This window comes from Desmodus rotundus, chromosome 1 (genome assembly GCF_022682495.2).
Source record: "Desmodus rotundus isolate HL8 chromosome 1, HLdesRot8A.1, whole genome shotgun sequence".
Classification (NCBI taxonomy): Eukaryota; Metazoa; Chordata; class Mammalia; order Chiroptera; family Phyllostomidae; genus Desmodus; species Desmodus rotundus.
The window spans coordinates 47767525-47786158 of NC_071387.1; the positions used below are offsets into that span (position 1 = coordinate 47767525).

Here is an 18634-nt window from a genome sequence, read left to right on the forward strand (position 1 = left end):
ACACCTAGAAAAATTACACTTAACTGTTGAAAGACAAAGACAAAGAGAATTTCGAAAACAAGAGAATGTAACTCATCATGTACAAGGAATCCTGAATAAGATTTAAGATTAACAGCTGACTGCTCATCAGAAACCAGGGAGGCCAGAAAGAAGCAAGATGGCATAATTCAAAAGTGCTGAAGGAAAACAGAATTTATATCAAGAGAAATCATCCAGAAAAAAAAAAGGAGAATTTAAGACATTCCCAGATAAAGAAATACTGACCAAAACCTACTAAAGGGAGTCCTACAAGCTGAAATGAAGGAATACTAGACCATAACTCAAATCCTCATGAAGAAATAAGATCATTAATAAAGTTATCTATATAAATATAAATGACAGAATAAGTATATTTTTGTTTCCATCTCTTGTATGTGATTTAAGAGACAAATGCATAAAGCATAAATTTAAAAATTGTGTCTAGGAGCTGGTAACATATAAACATCTGACAGTAGAGTATACAAAGGTGGGAGGAGGAAACAAAGCCAGGTTTTGTATACCATGAAATTAATGAATATTAATATGAACTACATTGCTTTAAGATATTAATTTTATTCCCCAAGACAACACAAAAATAATTTAAAAATATATATTGTAAAAAACAACAATAACAGAGGATTCAAATGGTGTACTGGAAAATAGCTATTGAACACAAAGGAAGGTATTAATGGAGGAATAAAGGAACAAAGGCATAATATATACCAAAAACAAATTAAAAAATGGCGGTCATAAATTCTATCTTATTGGTATTTACATTAAATATAAATAGACTAAACACTCTAATCAAAAAGTCAAGATTGGTAGAATAAATTGTTTTTTTAAAAGATCCAATTATATATTTTTTCCAAGAGACACACTTTAGATTCAAAGACACAAATAGGTTGAAAACGAAAGCCTGGGAAAAAATATACCATTCACACAGTACTCGAGAGAGAACTGGAGTGGCCATAATAAAATCAGACTAAATAGACTTCATACTCACCTGGATGGCTGTGGTTAAAAACAGATGAGTTTTGGTACGTATATGGAGAAACTGGAAGCCTCGCACCCTGCTGGTGGGATGTCGAATGGTGCAGCTGCTTTAGAAAATAGCCTGCCCACTCCTCAGATGGTTAAATGCACAGCTACCGTATGATCCAACAGCCCTACTCCTGGGTATATACCCAAAATAAAGAAAAACGTATGTCTACACAAAAACAGGTACACAGATAACATGTCGTCATTATTCCTAACAGCCCAAAAGTAGAAACAACCAAAATGCTCAAACTGATGCACACATAAACAAAATGTGGTTTTTCCACACATTGGAACGTAATCACAATAAAACCAGATGAAGTACTGATTCAGGCTACAACATGGATGAAATCTGAAAAAAATAACTGGAAAGATAAGTAAAAAAAGCCCATTACAATAGACCACATGATTTCCTTTATATTAAAGGTCCAGAATAGGCAAATCCACAGAGACAAAGTAGATGTTTATCCAGAGGTGGGAGGTCATGGGGGGTTCGGGGAAGAGTCGGGGCAGGGAATGGGAGTGATCGCTAATGGGGACAAGCTAGTTTCTTCCTGAGGTGATAAATGTTCTGGAATTAGATAAGGATGACGGCTGCACCAGTTTGTGAATATACTAAAGCAACTTAACTGTACACTTCATATTAGTGAATTGTATAGTATATGTATTCTATCTTAATAAAACTAGTCCTTAAAAAATATCAGCTAGTGGAAGGGAGGGAGGTTAGTGGGTGGTGGGGTTGAGCAAGAAAGAAAAAGGACTCCTGAACATGGACAACAGTGTGGGGGAACAGGGGTATAAGGGGACTAAAAGGTAATGTAAAAAATACAATAAAGATCAAATAATAAACTATAATAAATAAGTTAAATTAAAAATAAAAGTAAAAAATAAACAAATGGAAATTCTGGAACTGAAAGGTAGAATTACCAAAATTAAAAAGAAAATTAATCAATGAGTTTCTAATATACTAGACATAGTTAAAAAGATTTTCAAACTAAAAAGTAGGTAATAGAAAATATGCCGACTAAAAAATAAAGAGCAAAAAGAAAGAAAATACTTGTAGCAGAGCATAAAGGATATTTAATACAAGGTGAGAACCTGAAATGTATGTGTAATTGAAATCCCAGAGAGAGAGAAGATAGAATGAGGTAGAGGCAATACATGACAAGATAAAGGTCAAAGATTTTTGAAAACTGATGAAAGACCACAACCTAAGGATTACTGAAGTTCAATGAACCACCAAATAGAGTAATTACAAGGAAGACTATGCACATGCATATCATTCTAAAACACTAAAGACCAAACAAACATAAAGAGAAAATATTAAAAGTATCCAGAGGATAAATGTACACTTGCAAAGGGACAACTATATGATTGACAACTGACTCACTAGAAATGAGAGAAGCCTGAAGACAACTGAATGATATCTTTAAATGTCTGATTTAAAAAAATTAATCATAAAATTAGAATTTTATTCTCAGCAAAAATACCTTCAAATGTAGAGGAAAAATAAAGACATTCTTGGACAAACAAAAACTGAGAGAATTCATCATTAGCAGATTTACACCAATAAAACAAAAAACTAAATGCAGAAGAAAATACTTTTGGCAGAAGAAAACCATTTCCTATGAAGAAAATAATTCAAGAGACGAACATGGAAATCCAGAAAGGAATGAAGACGAATGTAACGGGGGAATATGTGAGCAAATATAAAAGATGACCAACCCAGTAATATCTTCTGGGGTTTAACATGTGTAGAGATAAAACACAAGACAAATAGTACAGCAACCTTTAAAAGAATAAGACTAGTAAAATACTAGTAGAATAATAAAGAAGTAAATGTTAAGTCCAAATGTATTAGTAATTACATAAACTATTAATGATCCAAATAATTCCAATTAAAAGACAAGATTGTGAGACTGGCTCAAATATGAAACTCAACTAATGCCAAATATAAGAGTCATATTACATGTAAAAAAAAAGTATATAGAAGGTTTGAAAGTTTAAAGATGGAGAAAGAAACATAAATGCTAGTAACAGAGAGCTGGTGAAGCAATGGTAATATCAGGCAAAGCAGACTTAAAAATAAGAAGTATTACTACAGAGAAGGGGACATTTCATAATAATAGAACAGCTTATTCACCAGAAAGGTATAATGATTATAAATTTGCATTTGCCTAATAACATAGGTCCAAAATAGTATCTACAAGCAAGAAATGATGGAACTACAAGAAGAATCAAATTAATTCACAATCATAATGGGAAAGTAATATACCCCTCAACTGAATAATTAAAAAATCAGTAAAAATATAGAAAATATGAACATGATTACAAGCTAGATTCAATCAACATGTATATAGACCACTACACCCAACAACAGAATACACATTCTTTTCTGGTACACCTAGAACATGTACCTAAATTGATTACATGTTAGATAATAAAGTATCTCAACCAACTGCAAAGGATTGAATTCATGACGGGTATGATGAATGAGCTTTCCATCTCTGTCTGGGCGGAGTCGAACATGCCTCCTCCCCGTCTGCCAGTACACTCTCTATACTAGGCTTCAGTCCTGGGCTCCGGTTTAGATCACCGTTTTTTTTCTTTAAACTTTTGCCACTCTCTCTTTTTTAACCTACTTCTAATTAAATTATCTTCATGTGCATATCTTTGGAAGCCCATTTAATTCCTCTTTGCAGCAAGATACATAAGTAACATAATAAATGGAAAGAGCAATTTTATATGCACATATTGAATTATTTATCCCATGTGTGCAGGATCACATTTGTAGTACGTTCTAGACACAAGACATAAATTTGCACATTTCAAAATTCAGTAACTACCCTTAACATGCTATTTTAGGTTTCCTTAGGAAATGGCACCACGTGGCATAACTCACCTACCCCAGTAGTGTGATCTCCCTTTGGTCCTGTGTAGGAGGTGGGAGTTTCTCCCCTCCTCCTATGCCAGCTGCTCCGGTTTCTTCTCTCCTGAGTAAATGCACATTCATCTTGTTCAAAAGTACACTCTCCAGGTGGAGGTGAAAGCTTCTCTGCAAGGAAATAGCCAGTGTTACAATTAATGAGGCGCTTTGAATGCACATGTGTTCCATGGCTCTCTGACAGCCCACTCTGCATGTATGAGTATCATCGGGCCATATGCCATGCAGATGAAGAGGGAGCCCCCCCACCCGGCGGTCCTCCAGCTGTTGCCTCTAGCTAGAGCCTAGTCTCCGCTGTGGGTCCTGCCAAAGGCAGAGAACAATCAGAAATCTAGACCGAAAGTATTGGTTTACTTTGAGAAAGAAACTCTCTCTGACTTGTGAATTTTTTCATGTCAATGCATTTACAAACTCTATAAATTGGCAGTATGGAAAATAATAAAATTCACAATGCAGGATCTATCTTCAGAAATCCAGAGTGAGTGAAGAGGTCCTCAGAACAACTCTACAGTTGCTCAGGAGGAGGGGAGGAATGCGGGAGAACTCAATGTGCTTCTAGAGGCACAGCTCAGTTTGTGTGGGGCAGATCACTCAATTTTTCTGCGCCCCCGAATTCTTATCTATGATGTAGGGATAGCAATTACTCACCTCACAGGGTGTGAGGGTTAAATGAGGTGATATCTGTCAAGTTTTTAGAACATGGGGTTTTCAATAAATATTAGCTAAATTAATATAAAAATTTGGTGTTTTTCTACTTGAAACCTTTTCATTTCTAAAAACAAAGTTTATGTCTTTGGATGCTATCTTCAACAGCTTTAATAATCATTAGCATTAGAATGGTGCCACCTCCCAGCTTACTTGGGACTTCTCCTTTGGCTGAACTTGGTTGTACCTTCTACATTTGATTCTTAGCAAATTTCTCTAACAAATAGGCTGTACTTCATATCTCTTGCATGGGAATCATTTTACTTCATTTTATTTTGCTTATAGTACATGCTAATGAAGCCTCATTCCCTTTTCTACATCATGAGTGTAGGGATTTTTATCCTGTTCTTCCTTGTTTTGTCCTTGCAGTGCCCTGCAAGTCAAGTGACTAAAAACAAAATGTCTTTTAATTAAATAAACATGGAGATTTTTCTCCAGTGCTAGATTGCTACCGCCATTTGCTTGTTTGTTAAAGAAATGGGTGCCCGTGATCTAAGAGGCAGGGGTCATTAGTAGGCACAGACCAATGATGCGGCTTGAGGTGTCCCTCCTTCTCTCATTACACAGAAGGCCCAGTATGGAGCCACCACCTTTATTTTGTCACCATCATCAATGCTGGGTCCACTGTTCTGTTGTCATTCAATTCACTTAGAACTTCTTTATTATTATTTTAAATCACAGGGTGCCGCAAAACTAGATTTACAGTTGCGAGTACAAGAAACAGTATATTATTATATTATTATTTATTAATTTTGTATTATTTTCCACCCAGACAACTGTCAACCTGCATTTGCCCCACCCTGTATATGTTTAGTATACTATCTGTATAATAACAATTTATTCACTGTTACTTGAAAATCTGCATTTTTGTGTAAGACAATGACAATAAAAATATCAATAGTAATTATAACAGGAGGTATTTGTCTTTAAAGCCCAGTTTTGTGCCAGGTCCTATGCTAGAGAACTTCTATGTATTATCGCCAGTATTCAGGTAGGTATCACTGCTTCTCCTACAGATGAGGACACACGGGTCAGGTCATGTGGGCAAAGTCACACATTGCATTTGAATCTTCATTTCTAAATCCCACAGCTCCACAGAAAGGCACTTCTGGCAAGAAAAGCCAGGGATAGACTAGCCTAGACTACGTGTATGGTGTATGTTCTCAGAGAAACAGGAAATATCTTGTATAGGCCAGGAAGACAAAGAGAGCTGAAATGATGGCTGTCTTACCTGGAGACCAGCAGCTTCCCAATTCGACTGTAATGTCATCCAGGGCTACAAGTCCACAGTCCCAGAAACTTTTGCAAAGGCTCATGAAAACCACCTGAAATTCAGAAAAACAAAACTATGAATTCTGTTGACCAAAAATGGGAACCTCTTACAACCTGGGATTTACTTAGCACAACAGGTATAAATAAACAAATGGCAGACCGCTCTGCATTGTCCACATGAACAACAGGTCACAGTGGCATGAGTCACCGGGAACCATTACAGATAACCTTGGAGTTATTTCTGACTTTCACAGCAGAGTCAGTCTCATAATGATATGTTGTGCACATTAATGCTGAAATGAGTTTGTGTTCTTTAAAGAACTCAGAGAGGGAGACAGGTTAACTGGGTGGCAAAGGAAAACCAATTAAGTTTTAAATATTTTCCCTAGATAATCTACAACATGCACGCAGAGTTGATGGTGTTCCAAGCCTTTTTACAAATACTTCCAGTACAAACACTATTGACTTTTTGGAAATGACTTTCTGGCACTGTGCTTCATTCATATTGTGAATGAAGTCCCAGTGATTTGCCTTCTGGGGACTTAGATTCCATCCCCCCCACCCCATATCTATGTCCCTGGGATGGTATTGCTAGTAAAAGCCTAAACGTAATTATTTTATCAGATCAAACATTTTTTACTGTTGTATGTAAAGGAAAAACAAGTCTATACCATAAATTATTGAGGCCGCTATGCAAGAGAGAAAAAAATCTTGGATTCGTTTTCATTAGACCAATTTAAAGTCTACTCTTCATTTGTAGGAGATATAGCACTTTTCAAAACATTTAGATTTCCACTGTACGTTGTGGTTTACAAAGCTGCTTGGCATGTATAACCTAATGTCTAATTAGGACAAGGTTATCTGATCCACATTCAGTTTCTCAAATCCAAGTCTTAACTCAAAGACAAAGGAAGATATAACAGAAGCTGAAACCAATACAAATAATGAGAACATCTGATTTCTTAGGTTATGTTATTCAGTGGGTTATATCTTAAGGTCACCCATGTTATCAGTAGTATCCCTCAATTCTTTGATGATGACCGCCATCTAATATAGAATTTCTTTAAAAAGAAATTAAAAAAACACATGACAGTTTACCAGTATGCAAAATATAAAATGTCTTAAGCCAAGATCTTCAGCATAATTACTAATTGTAAGATGTGTGAAACTTTACTTGGACTATATTTATATTGTTTCAAGTGGTAAAAAGGATAGTTTGGACATGTGACTATATAACTATATAAATTTAAGGAAAAAAATTTAACCCTGTTCATTTTCTCATCTTTGGAGATTCTAGAGTCTGCAAGTTATCTGAACATGGAAAATATTTTACTTGCAGGAATGATGCCTGGGAACTCATTTGCAAAGCAAAGGTCTGTGTCATCAACCCTGAATGCAATTATATTTTATTGGGAGTTTTTATTGTTATATGAGAAGGAATAGCAATCTTTATCATAATTTACTTAATTAATTATGCTGCAGAGAGAAAAAGCCTTGGCTTCCTATCTTTTTGGAGGCTTTAAAGTCTATTTTTCACAAGAATAGTGAAAAGTACTTTTTCCAAATGAATCTATGGTAGTGAAATGATTCATCATTTACCTGAATAAGAAGTAAACATTTGGTGTGTAAATGCATTCTAAAGAGAAGAAATATTAACATGCTTTCATATGTTTACTACAGCTTTATTTTAACAAATGAAACAATCCAAAAATTTCAAAAATAGAGGAAATAAACTGTTACCACAATCTAAGAAATAGGCAATCATTGCCTCTGATAGCTTGTAAATATTATTTAATAATACAGAAGTATATTCCTCTCATAATGTTAAGTGAAAAAAGCTGGTTAAAATAAATGAAATAAGATAAAATACCTAATGCGTCTAAAAATGCATGGAGAAAAACTTTGAAGATTGATCAAATTTATAACAATCCTGTTTGGCTCATGAAATTTGGAGTAGTAAACAGAATATCCCCTTATTTTCTAAATATTCTATAATTGTATTATATTTATAATTACAAAAAAGAAAAAGGAGTCCGGATATCTATAATTAAGATGTGGAATGAGTATGTGTTTCCTTGTTGGCATTGTTTATTATGATAGTCACTAAGACATGTGGCTAATTTAACTTAAAATTAAGTAAAATTAAAAATGCATTTCTTCAGTCACACTAGTCACATGTCAGGTGCTCAAGAGCCACATAGCGCTAGTGGCCAACTGAACTGGAGACAGCGGCTACATACTATTTCCTCATTTCCCCCATTGGATAGAACTGCCTGGCTCCTTCTGCACATTCCAAGCAATTTGTGACCTGCCACAAATTGCAGGGTTGAGTGAAATGCTAAAGATGTTCTGGCCACTAGGTTGTTCTTATCTTAGAACTCTTTGCACACGTTGAGTACTAGCCATACCACATGTTGTTCTGTCTGATGGAAGATCCTCAGTCAGTCAGCTGTGGACTAGATTCAAACTATGGCTTCAAACCTCAAATCTGCCTGGCAGTTGTCTATCAGCATTCTAACACACAAAACAAACTCAAGATCAGCTTGCTTGGGTAAACACATTGGATTTTCCTCCCTGCTATTAATAATGTCAGCTCTATTCTTGTGCCACCATCTTACATTGTGAGGGCTACTTGAGGTGGAAAGGTTATTTTAGGGTAGTCTGGGATACAGCAAGCTGCTAATGGGGCCTTGTTGACAGAGGACAAAGGGAAGGCCTGACAGCTTGGTCTATTCTTAAGAACTCTGTCTGTGGGTCCAGTTAAAATACCGTATGATCTCACCTTTAACAGGAACCTAACCAACACAAGAAAAAAGCAAGCAAAGTATAACCAGAGACATTGAAATTAAGAACAATCTGACAGTAACCAGAGGGGAGGTGGGAGGGGACAATGGGGGGAACGGTTTTCAGGAACTACTATAAAGGACACATGGACAAAACCAAGGTGGGGGGTGGAAGCAAGGGAGGGAGGTGGGTTTGGCTGGGGTGGGGGGTAAATGCAGACAACGGTAATTGAACAACAATAAAATAATTTTAAAAAGAGAAGAAAAAAAAAGAATGTGACAAGAATGGAATTGGCCATAGTTTAAATTCTTGAGGAATTAACCTCTTGTTTATTTATAGATCTTTTTAAAAAGAGTGTTTATTTCATTTTAGGCAGTAGTTCAAACCAAGTGGAATATCTCTAAAGACTGCAGCAAAATTCCTAGCAACTTGAGTGTATAATAATATCTATTTGAGAGGGGAGAAAAGGAGGAATAAAGTAAAAATGATATCCTGTAGACAGGTGTTCCTGATTTTATGCAAATCTCAATTTGTTTCAGTCTGCTAAACTTCCAGTTTTTAGGTACTGGTGATATTTTAACATTTTTGTTTGACAGAGAATATTCATTGTTGAGGAATTGTACCTAGACTAAATTTGGAAACACAAATAGGCAATGAACGGAGAGCTATAGAAACATATTTGCAAATATTTTAAATACAGTCAAGTAAGAATCAACAATATTATTTATGTTTTATTATTCTAAAAATAGGCATCATACATGCTCATTTTTCTGCAGCAGGGTGTTCTAATCTCAGCACTTGACATTTCGGTCCAGATCCTTCTTTGTTGCTGGGGATCCCCCTGTGCATTGTAGAATGTAAAGCAGCCACCCTGGTTCCTGCCCATCAGATACCAATACCACCCCCAAGTCCTAACAATCAAAAATGTCTCCCGACATTGTCAAATATCCCTTGGGGAGTGGGGGCAAAATCTCCTCTGGCTGAGCATCACTGGTCAAGAGTGGTAGAAAACTGCTATGTGGATTAGAAAACCCCACTTAATAGATTCCTATTTGGTGTTCGCCCTGAGCCACGCCCCTTCAGATCATTCCTGCCGTCAGTTTCAACCTCCTTGTTCTCCCATGTCAGAACCGGACAGCTGTTTGTTTTAAAAGTGGGCTAGGCTGAGTTAGTTTTGTCTCCTGGACGTCATTGGGTGGTGGTTCTAATAAGGAACGAAATACCCTCAAGCCCTAGAAACAAAAGTCAAAGGAGTAAAAAAGCAAGGGAGATGCACTAACCCTCCAACTGAACAATCATCCCTGAGATGATCAGGGCTTTGCCGCACGATTCCCTGCTTCCAAAAATGCACGTTGTCGAGGGGCAATAGCATCTCTGCTTCGTTTGCATCTTTCTCCCTTTTGGAAAAGAATTACCTACTGCTTCAAACAACATACCCTAAAAAGTAACTGAGCAAAGTTTCCTCAGCATGTATAATTTTAACTCTTTTCTAAAGTTTTTTGGGGGTGCAGGGGAAGCAGTGGGGTGAAGAGAGGGTCAGTATAGAAACCCAACTGCAAGATTGTGTTAGTCAGAGGGGCTGGGCTGCCCCTTGGTTAGGAAAGGTCCATAAGAGTTCCTGGTTAAAGCATCTGGGGGAAAGAAAAGGTAGAGAAACAGATATGTCAGGAACTTATTTCCCTAAACCAAGACAGATTAGATTTTTAAAAGAATTAGGGTTATTAGGGTTACTGATTTGAACTTTATGAAGCCTCATAATTTAAGGTAAGGATACCCAACACAATAAAAAATTTTTTTCTGAGGGAGGGAGGAAATTGAGTTTGGCAGGGAGCTGTGGAATATAGGAACACAAACCTCTAGTGCAGTTAGAAAGCATTGTCTGTATGAACTGGTTTTTCACCGTATTTTTTTCCCCACTGTCTTTTAAAGTAGTTTCCATAGCTTGCTGGACAGACATAGTTGGCCAGGTTGTTGGGTTAGTTGGTCCATCACCTACTCTACCAACTGAACAGCCCCATTTAGGCCTATAATTAGCATATGAATGATAGTTTCCAGAAATGGCCTTCTGACTTCACATAGGAACATTTCGATCCTATGCCAACAATACCATAAATTACCCATGTCCAAAAAATGAACCTAGTTAGGCCCTTATTACAAGCGGTGGACCTCAACAACCTACCAGAGGGTTGATTCTAGGTTAAATTTAACTTTCTTCTGATGAGGTTAAAAATCCTTTGAAATCACTTGCACAGATAAATTTGGATATGGCAACTATGGAGTAGGTGGAATAATTATTCACAAAATGACTATAATCCTGTTAGTGAAATTCCAGAGCTCTGCGTAAAGATGCTGTTGACACAATTGCAGGATGTATCCTACATGATGCAGTTGCAGTCATTTAACTATTTGACAATAAGCTGTAATAGAATTGTAAAAATAGAAGAACACAGAGCAAAACAAAACAAAAATTCAAATATTAAGACACTTGACTAAAGGGTCAAAATTTTCACAAATCCCTAAAGACAGGCTGAGTGGAGCTTTATCTAGAAAAATAAGTAAAGACAGCATTTTGGGAAACAGTTGCTAAATGTTAACTACATGCCTCCTGCAGATACTATATTTAGGCTTCAGAGGCCACAAAAGGCAGAATGACATGTGTTTTTAAATGTCTTTAGCTGACCAACAGTTCTTTCTTAAATGACCCATCTGTTTTGTTTTGTCTTTTTTTTCTTTCATTATAAAGTCTCATCTGATTTAATTCAACTTTTGGCTTTGACAGACAACAAAGATTGAGCAGCTTCTAGCCTCTCCCAGCATAAATCTTTCCACTCAAAGGAACCTTCCATTCTGGGGTAGAGGACATGCTCTGGTAGACTTGCAGATATATAGCAAAGTTTTTCCATTGCTATTTTGCTGGTTAATTAATCCAAATTAATATGTGATTAATATCCAAATCTCTCCACTCACTGATTTAAGAAATCTACATTGTTTTTAAAATCTTTGGTCACTATGAAGGGAGGGAAGATTCCAGAAGAGACATCGGAATCCATCATTTTTTAGAATGAGGAATGAGGACAGGGCTACTGTGATATAAACTCAAGGTCATACAACAGGCAGCTGCAGACCCAGGCATGAAACAGAGCGTATTGCATCATACCGACATGCTCATTTCCTCTTCTGCTTTAGGTATTTTAAAATACGATTCTGAAAGGCTTGAAACTACCCAATTAATTGCAGTGAACCAAACATGTCTTTGACCTATGTTTACAACTAGCTTCCTGTCATTATGCCTTATGTCTGTTTGTACAGAAACTGGTCGCCTGGCACCACATCACGGCTGAATTTCAGGTCTAGAGGCTGCTGAAACCTCTCCTCTCCGTAGCAGGTATTCCCCCCCTCTCACTGACGTCCTTCTCTCCCTTAGCTGATGACCTCACCTGCAGCTCCACACAGAAAATCTGGGTCCCTTAGAAAGCATGCCCGCAAATCCCAGCATCCACACCTACAACCTTATCTACATGTGTACCTGTTTTTACTTCCTTTCCTTTGTTTTTGGGAGCAAGGTCTGTCAGATTGCCAAGTTCATGTTCTTCTCATTATGAGACACAGATACCTAAACCCACACAATTAATATTGAGGATCCAAAAGGAAAATAAACATGAAAAGCCTCTGAAAAAATGAACATGGGACAAAGGTAAGGTAATATCATTTTTAGTGTTTTAGAGGCTATTTCCACACCCTAATGATGATGGCATTATTAAATCTAATTATCTCAAAAACTTTTCATCATCATGGAAGGAAAGTAGACATGAATGCCTTCCTACTTTTTATTCTCCTCAAGGGGCAGGTAGCCTTAAAATACAATGTTGGGTGGACATACAATGTGCTTTATCTCTGTCCCACCTCCCTTAGGTAAGGCCCCTGGCCACATACTTTCCTGACCAATGTAATGTAATATAATAACCAATTTAATTTTCACGTCCAAGGGTAGACTTCATAATATAGAACTGTTGTGGTGGCTCACTTGGATGGAGATATAAAAATGTCAGTACTTCCAGAAGACAGGCAGAGAGCGATCACGAAACAACACAAAAGGAAGATTCCAGGTCTTTTTCTTGACCCTCAGGAGCTCATTCCCACCCTGGAGGAACTTCTCCAGCATTAGGAGAAGACAGCAGATAGTTAAGCAGTGTGCCCTGCTAATACCCAGACAGGAATGCTGGCATTGCTCTACTCACATCTGAGACACAGAGAGAGTTTCTGGTCATATTTTCAATGATTCCCAAGGCAAAGTCAGATCCTTGACTTGAAGAGCTGTGGCTAAAGCTTACGTCACACTAAAGCCTTATTAGCTATGCCACAACTTATTTAACCAACCCCTACTGATAAGATAACTGGGCAGTTTCCAACTTCTCAATATTACAACTATTGCTGAGATGAATTTTGGTAGCTAAATCTTTGTGCATAACCATTGTTATTTCCTTATGATAAACACTCTATAGTACAATTGTTATGGCAAAAGGTATGCATTTAGGGGGCTTTCTTTCTCATGCATGTAACTGACCTGTCATATAGAAATATTATATCAATTTACCCTTACACTAGAGATTATGAGGATACTTATTTCCTTGCATCCTCACCTCTCCAGGGTAATATATATGTATACACACACATATACACACACATATGAGATATATTTAAGTATTCATATATATAACTCATATGTATATGAGTTTTCTTCCCCAGGTGAAAATAGAGAGTCTTTATTAATGTGTGAATTGCCAATTTTCCGGTTAGTGGTTTGAGCTTATAGTTACCTGGTCTATGAGCTCAGGAACCCAGAAGATCTCTAGAGAATCTCAGTGTGAGTATCAAAAACATTGCCTCATCCAAAAAACTTGGGAAAAGAATCCCTAAAAATGCAACCATTTTAAGGCTGTGAGATACAGGATCAGAAGTTTAGAAGCACCGTGAAAAGTAGTGCTTTCAGGTTTTAAACAACCCTTGGCATACATGTTTGACTTAATTCCGCTTGTTAATAACCATGTGGGGAAAGAACGTCTATTCTGTCTTCTCAGATATCTCCATGGTACCAGGAGGGCAAATGGGGTAATCAGCAACATTCCATGAAAATAACTCCTCGGGAAAGCCGAGAGAGAACGGTGACACAAGCACCACACCCGTGCAGGCTGTGTTAACAACTACCAGTTGTGCTATCGGTCTTTCCAGTCATTTCCCCAGAAGCTGGAATGAGGTGCAGAAGCCCTCGACAAATACCCAAAGGGAATCAAAAAGAACAAAACCCAGAGTATCTCAATCCTGCCTTTTTCCTCTTTAAAGTAGAATTCCCGGACTGACAACACCGAGTGTAGTTTGCAAAACTCAAGAGTAGGCTTCTTTTCCATACTTACCCTCTCCATGCATTTTCACATTAAAACTTACTCCACGTAACAGTGTAATATTCCATGCTCTGTGTATGGATGGAACCGCCCTATTCTGCTCCGTACGTACTGATTATCTTGTCAGCAATGAATGGTCTCGCTCTTTTCCCTTTGTACCCAGCTGCCCTGCTTTAGTTGTGCTGGGGCAGCTCCTACCCACTGTTCCCCAACATCATGAAATGTGAGGGGAAATTTATCTCCTCTCACGTATCTCGTCTACCCACTGGTTTTCTGGTTCCTTCACCCCTTTACAGCCAGTATCTTGTTATTAAATCACCAGCTATTTATAGGTCTCTCCAGATACTTACTAGACGTGCACTTCTATTTGATGAACTTCCAGGTATTACCTTTAAAAATTTCAGAACACTTGATATTTTACATCTAGTCACATTTTCATTATTAAAGGGCAAAGTTAAAAGGAAGATTTTAGAAGCAGAAATCCAAATCAAACACTTACATTTTATTGATTTTTTTTCATAAAGGAGATTATTTTAAGAGGAAATAAAGAAATAGAGAAAGCTCTCCACAAGGACTATGCTCCACACCATTAAAAGGCAGTTCCTGATGTTCAGGAGCCTAAAAGTAAAATAGGAGGTAGCGGAGCCTGAGCAGTTCTCTTAAACAGGCCCTCGTTTCATAGAGAGGTGCCGTGCCATTCTGATCTCACAGTTAATACCAGAGCCTTCCTGTACCAGACACAGGATCCTTTATTATACAAATCTCACCCTAACAAGTAAGATATACATTAACGACTGATAATAGATTCAAAGAGAAAGGGGCACTTGAGATGCACTTTGAGAGAAGGAGGGGGTTGTCTCAGGCAAGATCAATGGGATAAACCCTTTGAGGAAGCACTGGGGGAGGAAGGCAGAGGTCAGACGCAAGGATTTGGGGAATGAGAAACTGCACGGGAGCACAGACAGTAATGGAGGGTGCACTTTTCAAGAACTTTGAGAACTATGGGAAGGTGGCAGCTTAACTGGGTATGAAAGTGAAAGGAAGGTTTGTTGTTCATTTGTGTGACCAACAAATGTTGGCAGTGTACAAAGGACTAACGGTGATCGAAGACTTACGGGAGAGGGAATAATTTATGAAATAAGGTCCCAGAGGAGGTAGGAGGTGCGATTAGATGTATAAGATGGGTCAGTTTGTTTTGTCAGATTCATCAGGCTACAAAGACAGGCGGGTGAGGATGCAGTGAGGAACAGAATAGAAGAGGCTTGTGCTGAATGCCTTCATCCTTTTGGGAGATGAACCCAGGAGGTCACATCCTAAGAATGAGGCAGGGAGAATTGAATTGGAAACTTGTGAATGAAAGTGGATCTGAACATCTGGGTGGGGAATGAGAAGGGAAGTCAACTAGAGATGAGATGCATAAAAAGGCTTTCCCAGCAGCATGAAGGGGACAGAGAAGAGTCATCAGCCTCATTTTCTCCCGCTGTGCTGAGAGTGGGGCAGTGGTTAGCATTAGGGTGTTGGGTTGGGGCGGGGGCGGGGGGTAGTGAAAGGAGCTGCCAGGATTCCCAGGGCTAAGAGAACCGAGGTGGAAGAAGCCGGAAGGATCTGGAGTGGGGAGAGTGCCATGTGGAAGTGAGCACATCACTGACCACAAGCATAGAATGGAGACCGGAAAAGCTGTGTTGGGGGGACAGGGAAAGGATCAGAAAAATCAAGAGGGCCGACAAGATCTCGCATCAGTCTTTGGGCATAGGAAAATAGCACGATGTAAGAAATGGTTGGTTTTTCCAAAGGGAAAAATCACAGTTCTGGTTTTAATAAATATAATCATAAAAAGGCCCACACCAAATGTGGCCTGTACCTGTCTATGTGTGTCTTTGTACCCATGCCAGCAGAGTATTCTTGCTTTTCAGGGTTCACATGGAAATTTGTTACAGAAAACATCGCTCAGATGTTGGGCTGCAAGGGATTATGGTTTAAATGACCCAAAGGCAGAAATGTTTAATCTCCCTTCTTGCTTTGATGGATTTCTGTTATTCTTCCTTGCCATGGCCATCGGCACATTGTTTTTGACTGTTCAGTTCTCTTTCTTATTTCCTGAGTACCCATTCTGTTCCAGAAATTATGTTTGCATTAGAAATAAAAAAATAAATATGACATAGACATTTGCTCTCCACAAGCTTACAGTGTGGTTAATGTAAATGGGCAGATAAAAAGCAACTTCAATAAAATGCATTAAATGCTATGATAGTAGAACAATGCTAAAAGGGGCTACACAAGACAAGGGTTCTGTGTGAAGAACTTTGAGGGAACTGCCACCTTAAACAGGATTCTTTCATGTAGCACTTAGCAGGGTTTCTCATAGGTTACTCTGCATTGTGAGTTCTCATGTGCGTATATGGAAGGATAGAGATCTAGTATGCGAGATTTCCCCAACTCCTATGACTACAGAACACTTCTTCAATGGAACAACTCAAGAAATTTGTACCCCATGGGATATACCCTGAGAAGGGCTAACATAAGGTTCTTGCCTAGTGAAAAAAATGTATTTAAATTTTTTCATATTGGCCAAATGGGGGTTTTCTCTAAATGACTTTTGAAGTTTATATGTTTTTTAAATTTAATTTTTATTTATTTTTAGAGAGGGGAAGGAAGGAGAAAGAGAGGGAAGAGAAGTATCAATGTGTGGTTGCCTTTCACACGCCCCCTATTGGGGACCTGGCCTGCAACCCAGGCATATGCCCTGACTGGGAATTGAACTGGCAACCCTTTGGTTCACAGGCTGGCACTCATTTCACTGAGTACACCAGCCAGGGATGAGGTTTGTTATGTTTTTCAAATCCTATAATAAAGTTGTTGACTTAAAAGAGTTTACCGTGAAGATTTTAATGACTTCTGAGCTGATCATTAAGTTAGACCCGAATGAAACAGAAAGGTCATTCTCTCATTTATAGACCATGTAACTTTTTTTCCTAAAAGAAATATTTAATGAACAGAATATTGAGTTCCTCCCAGTGCTTCTAGTTAACAGACCACTTAAAGATCTATGTTAAAGGAAAAACCAACTTCAAGCCAGGAGATATTACAGGACCTAATATATGTGTTATAGTGTCCAAACAGAAGGTTAAACTTAGGATTTAAACACACGAGGCTAATTGTGCGCCATCATTATGGAATTTCTGACAACAGCTCTCTAGTCTCTCCTGACACCTGGCTTTTACGGAAAAGCATTCCGGAGAGAACTGTGGCCTCTCCTCATTATCCTCTCCGGTGTACTCGAGTCTCAAGGTAACTCAATTAGCTGCTCTCTGTTCAATAGTAACGTGCTGGAGAAAAACAGATCAGGAAAACCATTTTATGATTCCTGCCCTTTCAAAATGTTTCTAAAACATTAAACGTTATCTTGGGCTTTCCATGATTGTGTAAAAGCAACCATTTCATTGAGAAAGTCTAGTGCTATTAAAATAAAGATTTTATTTTAAATCTTTATAGAGATTTAACTCTGACTTGATTTTCAGTTTACAGAATACTTTGCAACAAAAATCAAGGTGCAGAAATAGCCTCAGACTAAAGAGATGTTGCCTGCGATCCCTTATGAGGATGAGGACCTAAGACAAATTCTTTAGTCTCTGTTGTTCACTTTTCTCTCTCTCTTTCCAGCTACATTTAATAAGTGCTACCTACGGTGCCAGGTACATGCTGAGGGCTTTATCTGATGCATCTGATTTGATCTTCACTGTAATCCTGTGAGGTAGGTACTACTAGTTCCTCATTTTACATCAGAAGAAAAATGGGGCTCAGGAAGGTTACATAACTAGCCCAAAGTATTAGGCATTTGTGGCACCGAACCCATAGCCAAGCCCCTTATGCATGATGCTCTATTTGCCTCCAGCCCACAGCTCTCCCTTGCCTGTATTGTACCACTGGAATTTTGACCCCTCCTAGGAGCCAAAATTATTTCCAAAATAGAATAACTCATCATTACTAATAAAGTCCTAGAAATTTTCAGGAATCTTGAGATAGGGCTGGGCTCCCATTCTCACCTGATCCTATACTTTCCATGTTAGTTAGGAGAGGTCTGGGAGGCATAAAGGAGCAGTATAAAAAGCATGGGTGAAAAAGGTGAAGTGATTAGGAAGTACAGTCCAGTCATGGGGATGTAAAGTACAGCATAGGGAATACAGTCGATAATACTGTAATAACCATGTGCAGTGCCAGGTGGGTACTAGACTTCTCAGGGGGACCATCTCGTAGGTTATACAAATGTCTGACCATGATGCTGTATACCCGAAACTAATACTGAATGTCAACTGTAATTTTTTTTTAAGCAAGGAGTCTGGAGTCCCAAAGGCCTGGATTTACCTCTCAGCTTTGCCACTTAATAGCTGTGTGCTGTTAAACAATGTCTTTCAATTTCTGCCCACGCTTTCCTCACCTTTTAAATGGGGCTATCACGCTTTCCTTCCTAGGGTGCAAT

The 18634-nt window shown here is 38.1% G+C and overlaps 1 protein-coding gene and 1 long non-coding RNA gene across 4 annotated transcripts in view; one reads left to right on the forward strand and one right to left on the reverse strand.

Moving 5' to 3' along the window:
- The window catches only part of LOC139440918 (uncharacterized), a 52937-nt gene that overhangs the window by 33406 nt on the left and 897 nt on the right, over positions 1–18634 (forward strand). The window contains exon 2 of the long non-coding RNA XR_011651219.1: positions 17818–17908. This is a non-coding gene — a long non-coding RNA (uncharacterized lncRNA). The remainder of the gene's footprint in view (positions 1–17817; positions 17909–18634) is intronic.
- MAMDC2 (MAM domain containing 2) overlaps positions 1–18634 on the reverse strand; it is a 125723-nt gene that overhangs the window by 17461 nt on the left and 89628 nt on the right. For 2 of the 3 annotated variants that reach the window (XM_024555239.3, XM_045191264.2), the window contains exons 10-11: positions 5934–6027; positions 3956–4108 (exon numbers count right to left, since the gene is read on the reverse strand). In XM_024555239.3, coding sequence (XP_024411007.2) covers positions 3956–4108; positions 5934–6027 — 247 coding nt within the window. The remainder of the gene's footprint in view (positions 1–3955; positions 4109–5933; positions 6028–18634) is intronic. The other variant, XM_024555247.3, reaches the window with a different exon arrangement.